This window comes from Poecile atricapillus, chromosome 18 (genome assembly GCF_030490865.1).
Source record: "Poecile atricapillus isolate bPoeAtr1 chromosome 18, bPoeAtr1.hap1, whole genome shotgun sequence".
Lineage (NCBI taxonomy): Eukaryota > Metazoa > Chordata > Aves > Passeriformes > Paridae > Poecile > Poecile atricapillus.
In genome coordinates, this window is record NC_081266.1 from 7661559 (window position 1) to 7680718 (window position 19160).

General features: G+C 41.7%; 1 protein-coding gene across 1 annotated transcript in view; it reads right to left on the bottom strand.

The window, feature by feature from the left end:
- LOC131586065 (1-phosphatidylinositol 4,5-bisphosphate phosphodiesterase zeta-1-like) overlaps nucleotides 1-3263 on the bottom strand; it is a 49256-nt gene extending 45993 nt beyond the window's left edge. Inside the window, exons 1-2 of the mRNA XM_058852802.1 lie at nucleotides 3109-3263; nucleotides 1946-2096 (exon numbers count right to left, since the gene is read on the bottom strand). Coding sequence (XP_058708785.1) covers nucleotides 1946-2096; nucleotides 3109-3263 — 306 coding nt within the window. The remainder of the gene's footprint in view (nucleotides 1-1945; nucleotides 2097-3108) is intronic.
- Between the last annotated feature and the right edge of the window lie 15897 nt (nucleotides 3264-19160).

A 19160-nucleotide genomic window follows, 5' to 3' on the forward strand; every position in this document is an offset into this window, starting at 1 on the left:
GAGAAATTAGATGAAAATTTATTATTCCTTAAAACCTTAATGTTCATAATTCTGATACTGCTCAAAAGAGTATTACAGTAAAATAAGCTCAAAGAGAACAGAGAAGAAAAAAGCTGATTATTCCTTAAAATTAGCTTTCTATAAAATGTATTTTGCTATGTAGAACCATTAGATTAACTGCTGATGTGCAGTTAATTACAAAGATGTCAGTAACATCCAGAATGCTTTGGATTTTTACATATTGTTTCGCTGATGAAATATTTGAACCCCCCAAACTACTGAACCCCTGTAAATCTTTCTCAAATAGCATAGGGCACCTAACAGTACTGCTATAAATAACTAGATCAGGCTATTGGGTATAATATGTTGTTAAATACAACTAGATCAGACTTCTTCTTTGCAGGTCACTTCCCTCAAATCTCCTTTTCTCTTCCCACAGCTGACCATCTCTCACATTCCTGCCAGAAACTAAAGTAGGGGGAAGATAGAGGAAACAACGAGAAATATCTTTAAGTTCTCAAGAGATCCTCTAGCTTTGAAACTTTCTCCATGCAGTGAAAAGTTCAAAAAACCACAGGAAGCCTCTTCAGCCAGGGTTGAGCTCATGCTGCTGGTTCTACCTTGGCTTGAGAAGGCAAACAATGAGAGAGGAAGACAGGGTGAGGAAAGCTTAGTGCCTTCCTTCTTATGACCTTTCTGACTTGCCATAGTTAATTGTCTCTGCCAAATCAGGACAAAATTTGCCAGCTGGTTGCAACATTCTCCAAAGAATCATATCTATAAAGGTGAAAGTAAGTAAATATACATGTATTTATATAAATATATATATATATTTATATATATATACACACTTGTTTTCATTCCCTTAGGGAAAAAGCATTACCAGACAGATGGGGTTTTTTGGGGGGGAAATGATGTAAAGGGAAAATCTTAGATATTTTGAGTCATTACATGAAGAAAATATGTATCCAGTACTCATTTGTTAGTATTTGCTCACTGAGACAAGATCTGCTTGGCAGTAGTTTGCTTGCCTACACTAAATGAACTTAAGTCCAGCTTCTAGCTGTATCATGTCATCTTCACAGAAATATCTTTAAAACTGCCACCTCTCAAGGCCAAATCCATTCCCAGGGAGTTAGAGAGCGATTCCCATCCATTCAGGCACACCTCTTAAATATTACAGGAGAGGTATAGTGGAGAAAGGAATGAATGTGTGCTGGATCTAAAGCCTGGACAGCTCAGAGAAATCCCAATTGTCCTCCTGGAAAGAGGATTTTGAGAAGATTGCTCTCATGGCTCTGTCCAGAATCAGACAGACATGTCTGGGCTCATTAGCTTGACCAGAGAAGCTGAATAGGATGAAACCAGAATGCTTTAACTTTTCTCAAGCGCAGACATGTTACAAAAAAACACCTGGGAATCCAAACCAACATATTTTCCATCTTACACTAATTTGTTGTGGAGAAAAGACAGAGTTATGTGGGTGTCAGTCTCTCCGAGTAACAAGCAGTAGGACAAGCAGGAGTGGACTCAAGTTGTGCCAGGCTATTAGGAAAAATTTCTTCACTGAAAGTGTTGTCAAGCATTGGAACAGGCTGTCCAGGGAAGTGTCTGCGTCACCATTCCTTGAAAGTACTTAAATGCTTGCAGATGTGGTGCTTAGGGACAAGTTGCAGAGGTGGACTTTTCAATGTATTAATGGTTGGACTCAGTGATCTTAGAGATACCTTCCAATCTAAAGGCTCATGATTCAAATTCAAACCCTGGGTTATCTATTTTACACAGACATGAAAGACCTGGAGGAGGAAAATTCTTTGCTGATTTTGCACACCACACTAGCTTGAAATACATTTCCCAAAAAATTAACTTGAAAAAAATCAGCAAACATATGATGTGTGTAACTGAACTTCTAAACCATTCATTGCTTAATGTACATACACCTTACCTTGAAAATATGTTTTAAATGGTCTTCATCAAATTTTATTTGCATTTTTTCAAGCAGCCTCCTGCAGCCCTCTAAATCAACATTCCCATTCATGAAATCATTCTGAATTGTATTCCAAAACCACGTATGAGACGTCAGGTTAAGGAAGATTCTGGCCAATTAAATTGCCTTTTAATGGAGGGGATGAGGGGGAAAAGTTTAATTTCATTAAACCTAAGAAGATTGTGCTTCCCTTTCTTCATACTCTAGAACATCCTTGCATTCTGCCCTCTGAGAATGCAGCAGGCCCCAAGGTGTGCAGGAAGAGATTTCTGCTCTGTCCTCAAAGTCCCAGAGAGCAGTGACAGAAGGGCCGAAGGGAGGGTGTGATCAAGGGGTGGTCAGGGTGCAAAAAGGGCTGCAGTGAGAGGAGGGAAACGTGGGGAAGCCGAGGGGATTCAGCAGGCTCAGGGAATGGTGGGGAGTGCCAAGAAACACCAGGGAACGAGTGCTCCCAGCACTGTGCCCACCCAAACATTATCAACCGGCCCTGGCTGACAGGACTGGCTGCCCCAGGCCCTCCAGGGCATCCCCTGTGTGCCCAGGCCTGAGGGGAAAGGGCCATGTCAGGGGCATCCCAATGGCAGCTGTCACAGGGCAGGGAGAGCAGAGGAAGAGGAGAAGGTAGAAGAAGAAAAGGATATCTGTTCTCATCCATGGTGGCTGTGCACCGCCTGCTCCAGGCCCCTCACTGCAGTGGCATAGCCGAGATCTCACTTGGGCTCACAGTGGGCTCCTCATGCCACTGTGACCTGACAGAATGGCATGGAATGTTCACTCCCCCATCCTTCCAGTGTCGCTCCAGTGTTGCTCTGGTGATGTCACAAACTGCAGGCACCCAGCACAGGCCCCTTCCTGCCCCCGCTCCACCACCCTGCCACCATCCTGTGCCTTTTCCTTCCAGCACAAAGTGTCCCCAGGCCCTGCCCCTGTCTCCCACCCATTGCTCCACCACCCTGCCACCATCCTGTGCCTTTTCCTTCCAGCACAAAGTGTCCCCAGGCCCTGCCCCTGTCTCCCACCCATTGCTCCACCACCCTGCCACCATCCTGTGCCTTTTCCTTCCAGCACAAAGCGTCTCCAGGCCCTGCCCGTCTCCCACCCTTAGGATATCCCACACCCACAGCACGTCTGCTGGCAGGAGCTGTGTGGGGCAGAGCAGGCCTTTTGCAGCCAGCCGTGCCAATGTCCTCCAGGGGAGCTTGGCCAGCTTGGCCGAGGTCTCTCTGTCCCGGTCCGAGGTGACAAGCTGGTGAGGCAGAGGCTGCCAGCACAACATCTTCCCCCAGATAACCAGGAGCACTGTGCTACCAACCCACTGCAGAGACCTGGGGGGAAATCCCTTCTTTGGGCCTTGGGGAACCAGCTGGCTTCACGGCACAGGGTGATGGTGGATGTTGAGAGTTGTGGGATGCCACCCCAAAGTGCTGGGAGGCCACCCAAGCTCCCACTTTCCTGCTGGGAACTTCTCTGTCCTCAAAACCAGCCTGGGCAAGAGCAGCTGTCCATGTCCTGCTTTGAGGCACACCAGTATCAGCCTTCAAATCACTGGGACAGCCCTTGGAAATCAGGCTGGACTTACACCCTGACTCCATTTCCCACTCGTTTTACAGGAATTCTTCCCCAGGCAAACTGCTTCGAAGTTGCCAGCTTCCGTGTAGCTGTCAGCAAGCCTGAGTGAGACTCGAAATGTGACAGACCAAAGGCAGTTTGCCACAGATTTTATGCTGAAGTGCCTCAATGCTTACTGAAATACCAGCTTTGATACAATGGCCTAAATAAAAAATGGGGGAAAAAAGACAAAATGGAGTTATTTAATTGATTTATTTCTGGATCACTCAGGAGAGTACAGAGTCTTCCATCAGTCAATCACCACTTTAAAAATAATTCAGGTCTGCAGTGACTGGAAATAATTTGTTTGGGTTTTTTTTTTTCACTTTCTTCATGTACTTTTTAAGTACTTTACCAGGAATAGTCAAAATGTCAAAGGCAGCAGAGTGCTCCAGCTGAGATAGCAAGCAAATTCTTACTTTCCTTCGCAGTTTTAACCAAAATTATATTCATTTTTGTAATTTCACACCAAATGAAGCATTGATTATAAGGAATCTAGTAAGGAAGATCAGCAAAGACATTGGGACATTATATCTAGATTTTTTTTTTTTATTGCTAGTGAAACCTTGTAAATTCAGCCTTCAGGCTTTGCTTGTGCATATATCTCTGAATCCCTTATATAGATACATGAACAAAGAAAAGATCAGGACACTGGAGGAATAAATTTCTTATAGCTAGTGCAGAAGATATTTCAGGACTGACCAGGGATGTAGGCTGGGTGTTGCAGCATTATAGAATAAAGAAATGCCATTCCCCTCTCCCAGTATTTATTACAAAGGTCAAAGGAATGCATGTGATTTTGGTTTACTTTCAAACTATGATAGTGATTATTTCCTAACATTTATCACAGATTATTACAAATGCCTACCATCCTTGCTGTTTTCTGTAAACATAACTTTTAATTAGAGTTTCAACAGAAACAAAGTTTAATTGCAAGAACTACTGTAAATACTACACCTTAAAAAAAAAGGTGTAAACATTCAAGCATTATTCTTGCACATATTAGATGTTTTCATTGTAAGCATAAGATTTTGCTGTTGTTCATCACAGCTGGTGGGAATTGCAGTGCCACATGGGTCAAACACACCCTTTTGTAAATACTCATTTGTGGCTTTATAGATTCACTGCTGACTGGCCATGATTGCTCTCATTGTCTTGGTTTTAAAATGTCATAAAGAACTATGCATTGATATGGTTTCAAGGAGAAAAAACTGTGCAAAAATGGGCATCTTCAGATTACTCTTGTGATGACAAATGAAGATTTTGCATACTTACTGCCCTCTGATTTGGGAGGTTCCTTTCTCTATGTATCTGGATATGATAATAAATATCCCAGAGAAACCAATGCAGTTGAATAGAGAGAAAGATGGAGCACAGAGAGCATTTTCTGTGCTCCCTCCGTTCTTCAAAGAGAGCTGCATTACCTTTGGGTCATTCTCTTTTCACCCCACAGCTGCTACTGAGATCCATCCAACACCAATCCAACCCTTTAGTGCCTATTTCCTGCTGGAGACCATTCAATGAACAAGTAGCTGTCTTTACATGAAATTTGGTTGAAAAAGTGATTATTTCTTTATTGAAAGTAGGAGTAATTTTATTAAAAATGTTACACAATCCAGGGTTGCTATAGTGAAGATGGCTTATTGGGCGTGTAGTTTATGTCTTTATATCTGCAGTACCAGAAAATAGAAGAAATTTTGGCCATAGATGTAAGTGCTCACAGAAACAGATATAACACTAGAAATTCTGGATTGGAAAAAAATCACTTTTTCACAAATATTGAGCATGAACAAATAATAAGGAACAACAAAGAATGATGAAAAAGATGGAACAGTTAAATGACTTTCAGTTTCAAGATTTATTCCACCAGATCAATCCCTTATGAGATATGATTTTGCAATACATTGTTTTGTTCTGTAGAATTAAATTCTGTCAACTTTAAAATGCTGTTTCTATATAGAAAAACTGTAGCAAAGAGTGCAATAATAAAAAGCATTTAATATTGTAGTATCAGTCTATCAGCCTACCTTTATGAACTTCTCATTTTCTTTCAATTTCCTTTCTCTAGAAAAGAGGGGATCTATGAAACCAGAATTTGTAACAAAAGCTGCTCAGAAGGATGAAATTTCAGCAGAATAAATGTTCTGATGTCACTGAAAATGCCTACTCATTTTTAGCAATGCTATGAAATTAATTTGAAGAAGGTAATTACAAAACAGGCTTTGCCAATTTTCCCTCTACATTCTCCAGGATGGGCTTTGATTTATTTTATTTCATTTTATTTTATTTTATTTTATTTATTTTATTTATTTTTTTTTTATTTTTGGAACTTGGAAATTTGAGAAAGAATAAAGGTTATGAGAAGAAACTAAAGGTGTACAACTCCATGGAAAACTTCACTGAACTTTTATTTATACATTTTTATGGCTCTGAATGTCTTTGAGACTTAGTTGCAACTGCTCCCTTTTTTGTCTGTAAGTGATTTTTTGTTGCATAGGGAATATGCCAACTTTCATTATTTTTATTCCTGAAATTGCCTCCTGTTCTCTCTAATGCTTTGAAAACCATTCACATTCTTATAGCTGCTTGTGAATCCCTCTCTTTTATTTTTTTTTTCAGTTCCCTGTATTTTAAAATTTAATGAAGGATTGACATGTATAATATATGCATATTTATATACACAACAAAAACAAAAATTCAAGTTTTCCACTGCAGTAAGGAGTTCAGAACACCTTTTTTTCAGAACACAAATTTCAATTCTTCAAGAATGTCTCGGGCCCTTCTCTAGTTAGGATGTGATTAAAAATGTATTTTTGTAGTCTCTACAGGGGAGGCATTGGAGATGGATTCATATTCTGAAATTCCATTCCAAGCATCATAAACTCAGCAGTGCTGGTATCCAGGCTGCCTGGAAAAATTATATTATGGCAGCTGCATGTACACACTGTGTTATTTCTAATTCATTCGAGTTCCCTTCCTCAGGATAAATGGCAATTACAGCGGCTCTCTGGCTGTCAGTAGTACATGACACCACTGTCATTGTGTCTGCTGAGCAGTTATTTTAGTCTCTGTTCGCTCCAGAGGTTACACATTTGGTTTCTTCAGAAAAATACACCCAGTGTGGCTTATTCATTAGAACAGCCTCATGCTGCCTCCTGTGCTGAGCCACAGAGCAAAGGCTGAGCAGAGGGAGTTGCATTTCTTGCTGCCACCGCCCTGGCTGTAAGAGCTCTGGGGCACATGTGGGGAGGAGAGGACAAGAGCAGGACAGGGAGTGCCCAGGTGTCAGCTGAGGATGAAAGGGACAGGTGGGAACCCTCCTGCTACCCAGGGGAACAGTCCTGGTACTCCCTGAAAAGCCTCCTGTGGCAGTGCATGACCCTGGCGCGTGGTGGCTCTTCTTACGTTCTCATCATCCTTTCCCACTGCCTCTGCTTCTCAGAAGATGTGTTTCTATTTAAAGAATTAATTACCACTCTATTGTCTTGTCTTGTGTTGTTATGTCACCCTGCAGCAGGTTCAGGGCTGCTGTGTCAGTGACAGATCCCAAGGTGCAGGATGGAGAGCAGCACTTCTCTGTCTCAGGTCTCTGTTTTAACAGGGAGCACGGAGAGCAGAGCCCAGCTCATGAGACATCCTTGTTGTGTTGTAAGCCTTGCAGGATTGAGTTCTTACTTTTTTGGGTAAATTGTGGTTGTAATACAGCTTTGGTCTAGTTAAATGTAGCCCTATTTGCCTGAATAAAACCAGGCAACTTCACACGGGCAGTGTCTGGGCTGTCCTCGCTGACCAGGTGGTGCAAAATGGCTCAAGCCCAGCTCCTCATCCCCTGCTCAGGTGAAACACCACAAAATAAGGAGGTCAGATGGATATTGAGGAGAGGTTTTGCTCACCATTACCTGATTTACAGTGGTAAAAGGCATCTTTTCCCTGCTGTGATTCCCTGCTGTCTCTGCAGGGCAGGTAAACCACATTACCAGCTTCAAGGACACATCTTTCTGGCACTGAAGACAGCTGCCTCAGTGCCTCCAGCAGAAAGATGGAGCAGGATTTGCTTAGTCATTTCTTCCACGTTATGAGACTGATTCTTCTTGCTTGGAAAATGAAAAATAGCTTTTTTTCAGTGGGAATTGTATCAGACTCCTAAAGTGCATCTTAGTAGAAAAATCTATGAAAGCAATGGGTTGCATGAAAACCAACTTGGAATACATAAAGTAGAGAAAGAGGAAGAGGGAATTTATATGTGATGTTGTTTCTCTAACTTGTTTTGGAGCTGGTCAGGAAACTTGCTCTTTTTTCCCTTTGTTATTTTTCCCTTTCTCTTGGAAACTGGAGGAAAAAAAAAATAAAATCCAGTGTTTTTGACCAGACAGAACTGCAACAATAGTGAATAGTGTCATCAGTGACTGCCAAAAAAAAACCACCCCAATTATTTGTCACTCAAGCATTAATTTGCCACTGAATTTCAGACTGATGGCAATTAGTAAACAGAAAATCTCACTGGCAGTTAACAAACAGGAAGGAAAATGAGCACTGCATGTCAGACCACTTTCTTCCATCACACTCCTTATCTGTGTTTTTTAATTTCATCCCTGATTTAAGCATGGAGCAGGTTTTAATATGTTAGCTAACATGTATTTCAATATTTTACAGATCTGCTTCCTCTAAGTTGTTAACTAAAAAAAATCAAGCTGTCTGGCCTTTTTTAGGTCCTCAGTCAGCTGGTCACAATCCTGGAGTACAATTGGTCATATCCTATGAGAACAGCCGTCTGACAATAATGCTGAAACACATGAGGAACCTTGTGAGTATTTTTATCAGAATGTGTAACCTGTAAGTCCTTGCATTTGCAGAGTACTGTGAAAACATTAATCTTCAAACAGCCTTTCTGGGAGAACTAATTTCAACTCAAAGTAGTGATAGTGCTGCTCTGTCATGATTTAACAATTGGTTTTTCCCTTTGAGCTCACTCAGTATGGTTACAGGTGTGAGACAGATACAGAAACTGGGTTTCCTTAATGGCTGGTAATGGCCTTTTCCAAGAAAACCAATTTTGATACTGTTTTGGCCCTCTCAGCAGACACATTTTGATAGCAGTCAGACATAAGGCATGGTGCAGCAGCATGACTTTTTGCAGCACCTCAGCCTGGAGCTCTGGGTTGATTATCCAGACATTGCTTTCTAGTCCAGCCTGTCTATGAAGAGGGAAGAGCTCAGCAGAGGGAGCAGTGGTGAATTTTAAGGAGCAATGTCATTTGGAGGTGTGATGCTCAGCTTTGTAACACTGTCAGGAGGCTGAGAGGTAAATGTTGAGTGCTCCTGGAGCCAGGCTACGGGAGGGGAAGCTGGCAGTGCTCCTGCAGCACAGAATTCCTGCAGGTGGAATTGGCTGCTGAGGGTGACTTCAGAGATGGAGCTGGGGCTGTGTGTGAAGTGTGATCTCTCGGTGCAGGAGCGTGTCAGCTGCTCCATAATGAATTCCCTGCCTAGATGTGCTCTCGAATTCCCATGGCTCACGTCTCCAGCAATATCTGTGGCAAGAGAGCCTTTACTTGTCTAGCCTGGGGATTAGAGCAGTTATGAGCTATTGTGGGTTCTCAGTGCATACTCTATTCCACCTCCATCCCAAACTGGATTACAATCCTTTTCCTAAATGGGGCCAGATTGAGGGGCTTATGTGGGCACCAGCCAGAAATAAAATGAGGCTGATGGTTTAATTAGTGGGATGAAGCACATGAGGCTTACATAGCTCTGACTGTTTTCTGCTGGCCACTCTGGCTTCTCATTTGCAATTCAAGCATCTCCATTCTGGTCTGTAACATTCAATACTTCTCTGTCCTGAGGCTTGTTTTCTGTGTCCTGTGTGTCACTTTGACAGGTGAGATCAGCCTCTGCTGACAGGCCCAATTTATACAAACTTTACCTTCAGGATGTAGCATAAGACCCTCTTTATTTTTTGTGTTGAGCTTTCTAAATCTAAGTGACTTTGATAAACTTCTGATAAAGTTCTAATTGGTGAGAGGGGCATATCAAAGTGATTGCCATGCTGATGATATCATTGAGATTTCAAGCAGGTGGTGTGGAGATGCACACAATTTGCAGGTGTTGGAATTAGTCTTTGTTTCTCCTTGTTTCCATCTTTGTAAATGTGTAGGTTCCTAACTGTGTTCTTAGGAAGTTCTGGTCATTTAATTAAATGAAAGTAAATTACAGCATAGATAGCTGTGTAGTGCAAACATAAAATCCAGGGTTCAGTTCACTTCATTATGGAAAGGGTGCTGTGGATAGACAGGGAAAGCCGATCGGAAGATCTCGCGTTGTACGCGAAGATAGGGCCCCTCCTTCTACAATGTTCTATAACCCATAATACTACGGTGATTACGTCATCATATCTCGGTGATATAAAAACCTAGCTCACCGGAAATAACGGCTTTTTCACCGTCCACCAGATTGGTGTTAGCGCGTGATTTGCCAGACAGGCCTGTAAGTTCAGCCGTCGTGTCACCCACGAACCGGGTCGCTACGCCTCACCCCGAGGCGACAAGTGCTGCCGAAACCCGGGACCGCTCCCCGATACACGCGGGTTCGAGCGGCCGGAGTTCAGGAGTCTCGCCGGACGCTGAGTGACGGCTGGAGCGGCAGGACCGACTCCAGCGGGGAGGACGCTCCCGTACCGCCGAGATGCAGTCGATCAGCAAGGTAGATTCGCAGCTGCATAAGCAGAGCGGTATAGACTGCAAAAAATCAAGGAATTTTGAATGCGTGGTTGTCAGATTGTTAGAATCGTGTTACCGATGATCCCGTAGATATTATTCTCCCAGATTGCTGGGATAGGTGTTCCGAGGCGCTCACAAATGACGTCTTGCGCATTAAGTCCAGCAAGTGCCTTAAAAGCTGGGTGAGAGTTACGCAAGCGCTGAGAAAAGCGCTTCACGAGCAGAAAGTTTGCAAGGCAGCTCAAAGCTGTTTAAGGGTTACACCACGGGTGGGGGTAGGAGCTGCCACTCAGACCACGTGTATTGATTACCCCACCGATTTTAACGAGCCATCTAATGATGACGGCCGACCCAAGTCGCCGTCCCGCCTGCCCGGTCCTAATGCAGGTTTGGCCGCGGAACACACTTTGCCGCCGGGGCGTACCGATGCCACGGAGCCACGGGGCGGACCCGACACCGCGGGCCCTGGAGATGTCGGGGAAAGGCCCCCGCCATATGCGCCGCGAAATGGCGCCGGGGACACGAGCAAGGGGCGGAGCGAAGGGTGCCTAACACACGCGGACATACGCGATCGGGAGTCTAAGGGGAGGCGGGCGGACAGCGCCGAGAGTGAAGGGGAGGAGAGCTCACGGTCCAACCGGAGAGCATGCTCTAGAGTGTCTCCTAGTAAGGAAAAGAGCCCGCTGGAAGGAAGGCGGAGAAAGGGAGGGGACAAACCCGTCCCTGGAAAAGGGAGAGGGCGAAGCCCAACAAAAAGGCACCGCAGCCTGGAAACCTCGAGTCAGTCAACTTGCGGCACTGATCCAGACACCGGTCAGAGCAAGCGGTCAAGTGACGAGCCCACAGCGCAGGCTTGCAACCGCAGTAAACTAAGCCCTTGTATTTACACCCAAGGCTTTGGCTCCTCTGCTGACTCTGTTGGGAGATCCACGTCCCTTGTAGAGGGAATTCCCTGAAGGGAATTTGCCCATTCACGTGGGGTGTCCTAGAGAAAAAACCTTTGGATCCGTCACATCCACACGTGCCAGATTTGCTGCTGATGCACAACTCTCACCCCTGGATCAGCTTCAGAGTGTCCTCTCCCTCACTGCTGCAACATTTCAGTCATGTGTGAAAAAAGCCAGTCCTGACTGAGGGAAACTCTACCAAAATTTCTGCAAAGACAAACAACGGAGAACAGCCCTATGGATTTTGTGACTGGAAAGGACCATTAATCTGATCTAACCCTCTGCAAAGTAAGAGCTGTATTTTTTCACTAAGGCAATACTTGCAGCCAAGGAAACTGTTTGAACACAGAGATGTTAAGATGTTAAATGTTTGCCTACAGTTTAAGGCTGTGGGTGCACAATGAAGACAAGTTCTGTTAAACAGATATTTAGAAGATACTAAAAATGTTTCAGTCTCAAGATTTCCCTCAGTAATTCATAGGTTCATTTGAATCCTGAGATTCTGTAAGTCAGATGGCTCACTGCTTCTGCTTATGATTTGAATGGCATCACCACGATTGCTGAGGAAAATAACTTTAAATTCCATTTTCAAATATAGAAAAGCCATGATGCCAATAAAATGCAATTTTCCAAGCGTGTATTACATAACTTGAAGTCAGCTTATTGGGGCACTGCTCGCTCCTCTCAAATACAAACAGTGCAACACTGGGCACTTTATGCATAGGGTTTACAGTCAATATTGCCTTAATAAAGTGAGGCTGGGCTAGAAGGAAACATTTGTGTAGGGGTGAAAACCCTGGAGGCCTGGAGATTTTGCCTCTGGAGTCATGGAGGATGTGGCAGGTGGAGGGGTGAGACAGGGCAGGTTTATTTTTTAAAGACAATAGCACAGTACCTGGCAAAGTGCACTGAATGGTCTTAGGAGGAATATAAAGGAGCCCCAGAGGAGGTTTTTTTTTGCCTCTGAAAGAATTTGTTAGCTTAGAACAAGAATAGTCCGACTGTGGCAGCACAATACCCAGAAAAGCAGCAGTAGGCAGGAACAGAACACAGGGGGAATGCTGCTCTACTGTAAAAATGTAGGCTTGTGCAGATGTGGAGATGAATTTCTGAACACTGAAATACATGTAGGTTTTGAACTTGAACAAGTCCAGTTCTGTTCACCTTCATTAACCAACACAGAGAGTGGGAGCTATCCAGAGCCCACCAGGTCTCACACAGGGCTGGCTATGGGCTGGTTTAGCTCCTCACAGGCAGAAACAGCCAGGCTTCCTACTGCTGGGCTTGCTCACTCCTCAAAAAATACCAGAGACAAGAGAAACAGCCATTGCTGACATCCAGAGAGAGGTTTCTAGCATATTTCCTTGCCTGCTTCACGGAGAAGAAAAGGGAACAGTGGCTCAGCATTGGCTCAGGAGGAAGCCTGTTTTTGCCACTGACTTCATTGCCATGACTTCAGGCATGCCCTGTTTTCCTAGATAAGCAGCTAAACTTTCAATCCTCACTGATAAACATTTTTGCCCATTACTTCTTGTGGACAGAGTAACTCCTCAGGGGTAGAGGGGAGGAGAAACAAAGCCAAGTTATCCTGAACGTCATGCCAGTAAATGTAAAATATTACTAGAATTCAGGAAAGCGTGCGTGGGCGATGAATTCAGAACCAATTTTACAGGGGGAAAATTTGCTGCAAGAAAAAGAAACTCCTACAGTTCTGTGCAAAAGTACTTCCAGCTTTCCTTTTATAAAAGCTCTGAAGCTGTCATGTACCACTCCTGGTGATTAATGATTCTGGGATAGCTGATATGTGGGTGACAAATGAGTAATCAGCTTTAGGCTTACACAGACATCCAGCCTCTTTCCATTTCGTGTCCTATGCCGTGAGAGTACAAATTGCTTTCAAAAATGTTTGTGAGATGCGATGGTTTAAATGTGCTGGGACGAAAGGTGGAAGCCAGTCTTTCCCCAATCCAAAGGGATGAAGTCTAAGCCTGCAGCACAGGGCTATAGGGATGTTCCCACCTACAGTACAGGTGGATTCTCTGCTGCCTTTTCTGGCATTTCTTTCAGCTTGAGCTGGGAAAGGGTTGGAGATCGTTGTTCAGTCTTAGCTGGTTCCCATCGTTCCTCTCATGGGCTCCCTAACTTTTACACTTTATGATTATCCTGATATAGATTTAAATGGAAAATATAGAATACCTGCCAACAACGCAGTGCCTGCCAGTGAAATAAAAAGCCACATTATCCTTTCAGAATATTATGAATGTGTACTGCTTTCCTTACTGCAGCCAACAGGGATGGGAATGGAGGTGCACAGGTAGGCAAGGCAGGGATGGAAAACAAGTGGGAAAAATATCACTTTGAGCTGAACAAAGTTATCCAGAGAGTATCAGTAGCAGAATTAAATCAGCAGCTTGGCTGACAGAGGGGAGGTAACATTCAGGTGAAGTTCTCCTTAGTCTGGCACAGGAAAACAAAACAAAAAGCCATAGGAAAAAAGCTCTCATACTAACTATAGCTTATAAAGCATTTGTATTTAATTTTATATTCATAGAAAATTCTTTTGAAGTGAAAGGAAATTAGCTCTGATAAGCTATGTTCTCCTTGAGACTCAAAATTAGCTGAACACCTCTAAACAAAGGGTACTACAACTCAGCAGTAGTTTAAATTGGAAAGAGATGAGGTCTGTTCTTGTGGCACAGGGATTACTGTTGGATTCAAACATATTTGTTTTGAAAGGTGTTTGACAAATATGTTGTACAGAAAGTTCTGTTATTATTTCTTGTTAAACACTTTAATCTGTCACAGTCACAGTACTGCCTCAGCTCTAAATTCTAACTGCTCATTTTTAAATAAGTAATTCCCTACATAGTTGATATGTGTTGAATAAGAAAAAAAAAAAAAAAAGACAAGACAACAAACAGTGAGTTCTGTTTAATGATAGGAGTGATCTGGGAGATGAAGGTGAACAAAAATTAGATTTGCCACTGGTTGCAAATGAAGAAAACATTAAAAATAATAGTGCAGACAGAGCAAGATCAAGAGAATAAAAATAATTTCCAGAACCCTACGACCGGCTTAGACAAATGAAAAATATTTCCTCAGGGAGGGAGAGATCTATATCCCAGAGAAATGGGAAGATAAAACAAGCCCATGGTGAGACATGAGGTTGCTACAAGAGATGCCAATGAGAAAGGCCAGATCCTGGTGTCATGGGGCAGAAATGAAGTAGTTCATCTTTATAAGGCTTTGATAATAAACTATTTCTCTCAGGATGTTTTCTTAACTAGAATACAAGTTCAAAGAACAGTTCTCAGTAGGGTTGCTGGGGAGTGATTGATTCTTCAGGAGTGATTTATTGTTACTAAAACTTAGTTAAGGACAGACTAACAAGGACACGAGTCAATTGTGCAAATATTTAAGGGAGAAGACAGGAAGGTTCAAGAGGAATTATTTAGAACATTGAGCAAGAGTGTAAGTAGAAGTAATGAGAGCTAATTAAGGAGCAGAAATTGCAAGCCTCATATAATGAAATGCTTTCTTACACAGGGAGATGGCATGCTGTAGAATAATTGAAGGAAAAGTGCAGAGAGATTGTACAGTTGGAGAAATTAAAGATAGGCACATACAGACTTTTGTAACTAATTAAGAAATTGAGAAGAAAAATAGTGCAGAATGAAGACACAGATCACAATCTCACTGTTTCTTTACACATTTTTATATTCACTTACTATCTGGGCCCAGGCAAGGAGAGAAAAGAATTTGTATGTGGCAGAGAGATAGAAACAGAACAACAGCCTCTGCTTGTGTTTCTTTTCTCAAAGGCTAATTTATTTTCATGCCCTCTAACAGGCAGCAGTGCTCTTAATCCTGAGTGATTTCAAAAAGAAAGTGAAACGGGGATTTGTCTAAAGTATTTGTTCTCCTTTGTGTTTTATTCAAAAGAAGAAATTCTGGGATCTATGTTTCTAAGGGTCAAAACAAGATCATTCTTATCTCAGCCAGTGTCATAGACTTTGTGACTAAATGTTCATCTGAAAGTAACATGTTCCAAGCACAGCAGTAATACAAGGCTGAAAGCAGTGGAATTTAGTTTCCTTATGGGCTTGGTGGTGATTCTGAAATAAAAGCTTCTAAGACTTCTTTATGAAATCTACTCTCTGCATTCTTCACCCTGCACCAACATTGCTGATCCACAGGATAATAGAGCATGACTGAGCCTTGATTCTTGATTTCTCTCACCTATTAGAAAAAAACCCAAACCAGTGGAGTTAATTGTCTCAAAGATAGCAATGCAAACACATTGCCTTTTCTTTCAGGAAAAAAAAAATCTATGTGATTCTCACTCAGCTCTTTCACTGGGAGTTGTACGTTTATTCCATACATTCCCACTTCTGTTTTATATTCTTTTTTTCAGCCTTGGTAACTTTTTAATGCCCTCATGGTGCCACGTGGAGCACACAGTGATCGAGTCCCAGGCATCAGTGAAGATCCTGTGGATGTACAGACTCTTCCCCATTCCATTCCATTATATTATTTTATATATATTTATATTTATATTTATATTTATATTTTATTGACATTATATCAAGTTGGGGTTGTGTCTCTCCTTATCTCTTTGTGGATCATCAGGACAATAAATTATTCTTTTTAAATGGGTCATCAGAGATACATTTCAGTGCATTTCTTCAACTTTCTGGTTTCAGAGCACCATAGAAATAAAGGCTTGAATAAAGGGAGAGAAACCCATGTGAGCTTCTGGGTATCCTAGGCCAGCTTTCATTTTATATAATTCATTTAAGCAGAGGTAGATGGGCTGTCCTCTATAAATGACTGAAGCAGATGAGAAGCATTTTGCATAATTCTTATAAAACTCTGGGTCTTTTGGGATCCAGTCCATTTTCCAGAACCATCTCCTTTAAAAAAATTAAAAAAACAAAACCAAAAATTTGTTTTTTTAAAATATTTAACAAATAATTCCTGCTCATTTTGAAAATCCCAGTATCTCTGTGCCTTGGGCTCAGTTTGAAACTGAGATGCGCTGGAATCACATTTCCATCTCATTGTGATGGATCACCTGCCTGACCACAGCTGTTTTGAACACCATGAATTATCTTGCCTAACCTCCAGTGGTCACCCCAGAATGGACCATTTTCCCTCCAGTTTCTGGTTCCATACACACATTTTGTCACTGGTGATGATACAAAGCAGCAGGATCAGCACAAACCAGCTGGGGCCAGGCACCAATGTGGGGGCAATTCAACCAAGCCAAGCCAGGAGATGTCCCCAATATGACAGAGTGAACCTCTTGCTGGTTTCCCCCTTGACAGGGCTACTTTTTCCCCATTTGACAGCCAGGACCCCTTGGAAATTGTTGGTTGACTTTTTAGAAATTTTGTGTCTCAGGACAGCTCTAACCCTATTTTTGCCAGCACAATTGTTCCCCCTCAGGAATGCTGCATAAGCAGCTGTTCCAGCCAGGCTGCTCCAGTCCTGGCCACTCTGCTGAGGGCAGGTTGATGAGGATGCTGAAGGTATTGGACATAAGCTATATTTGGATATTCACATCAATAACGTGCATAGAGCATCTTTACATTTTTAGCATGGTAAATGACAAAGCCATCTGGAGGCTCGCTCCACAGACGCTGTCAGATTTCTGAAAGGTAGAAAATGCCTGCTCAAAAAAATGCTCTCCAGAATTTCCGTGACAGCAAAATATTTCTATTGTCCTGCATTAAGTTGAGATAAATGCAATTTCTTCTTTGGTTGCCTTGCCACTGACCTCCATGGCAGTGATCTCTGTCAGTGTGTCTTCTGTCTTCATGCAGATACCCAGATAACCCAAAAAAAATTGGATCAGGAAATGTAACAAAAAAAGAAACTGCTGCTGAAGAGAAGCAGTTAAATATTTTCAAATTTTAGGTAAAAAAGGCAGTTGTTTGGGGGAAGAAAAATGCCATATTTCTGCAATCACTTTTGGCCAGTTGCCTTCTAGTTTTGTCTTGCCGATAGCAGACAGTGCAGGGTGTACCGTAGTGACAGAGTGGGTTATCTTCTTTTGTAATTATTATTGAATTACTGCGATTGGGATTTTATTTTTAATTTTCTTTGAAGCAATTTGGGTCTATTCTGCAAGAGGAAAATGAAAGTAGCAGGGTAGAAGAGAGGTGTTCATGCCTTGGTATATGCTCAAAGGAAGAAGAAGGAAGGGTCTTGGTACCACATTAGTATTTGGGAAGCAACCATAACCACCCATTTTTCCTAAAGTTTATATATCCTGCTTTTGAAGGAGCCTCTTGCTTTGTAATACTAATTTCTCAGCTCTGCAAGCTTAGAAGTAGCCCAGAGGATGTTCTCTTTTTCCTGAGGCAGAGGCTATATTTGCTAATTAAGCTGCAGCTTTGACAGACAGGGTTTAGCCTTCCTCTGCTCAGTTACACAGGGACTCAGAGGAAGTGAAAAGCAGCAGCAGTGATGGTTCTTCCACGTTCCTTACTGGTTTTAATTTAGTCTAGAGGCAGCCAGTAATTTACAGAGGTTGCTGCAGTGCAAGGATGATTTCTTCTGTGGATTTTTTTTCCTAATCCTCCTTTATTGGATAATAATCAAATCCAACTAATGTCTGTATATAATATATAGATATTTTGTCTTGTTGAAGGTTTTTTCCTAACCACTTACTATATTGATTTGCTTTCAAAAGGTGTATGAATATCTTGATATTAAAAATTAAGAAATATTTTGTAGTCCTTTCTTCGCTATGTAAATAAAGTCTTACAGCAGTGTATGTAAGAGAAGAACATAAGGATGGTAAAGGATAGGAAGACTAAGAGAACTACTGAACACAGTGAATTATTTTTATTTGAGGACAGGAGCTGAAATGGGAGTCTTTCTAATGTCTGGATATATATATCCATATATATATATATATATCTTTATATAGATATATATTATTTCTTTTTCCATTGAAGAAAAGGAAGAGAGAAACTGAGATTTAAAAATGTCAAGGAAATTAATTTTTCAGGGAAGAAAAGTAGTTATTTATAGAGGAGGAAAGATGTCATTGGTTAATACAAGTTGATCATTTGTTTTTACTGTCAAAATTGTTGAAAATGAAAAATGGGAAAAAGAGAACAGCAGCTGGAACTATCAAATGTTCAGGAGCCATCAATCTCTAGGACAAAAGGTGATCTGCATGTCTAACACTAACAGAAACTGATGACATGGTTTAAATTTGAGGCAAAAGTCTCCTAAAAAGAAAATTTTACGTTGCTTAGGAAGACGTGAGTTTTAAAAAGTTTTACAATAAATAATCCTTAAAATGCATATTTTAAAAATCATGTGAGTATGGCTCAATATTCATATTGGGTGCTAAATCACTTAATAGTTGAATATGTGGCAAATTTTTCAGTAGTTATGCCTATAGTAATGCTAACAAAGAATGCTTATGTTAGGAGAGCTGAGGATCATTAGTAATGATCATGGGAGAAAAGTCATTAGGATAAAATATTTCTTGTGGAAAAATTAATTGAATTTCATCCATTATATCCCAGCCACAGCTACTATTTTTAAAATTAAGTTATATAGGATGTAACCTATCTGTGTGGATTTCTGTAAGCAAATATCAACATTTTTTGGTTTTGGAAAATAAAACTGGAGTGGAAAATGGAACAGTCATAACAGATGCAGGCTCTGTATTTTAGGTTTTCAGTATTGAATTAGACATATGAAAAGAAGCAAATCCAGAGTATTATTTTCTCTCCCTCATTCTCCCTCATTCTTAAAGATTTTCAGCACCTTCTGCCTGACTTTAGAAGAAAATAATGTTTCCAAAGTAAATTCGTTTTTTCACATAAATACAGGCAATTGTAACTGAGTTCCTTAAAAAACATCTGTCATTATCAAGGT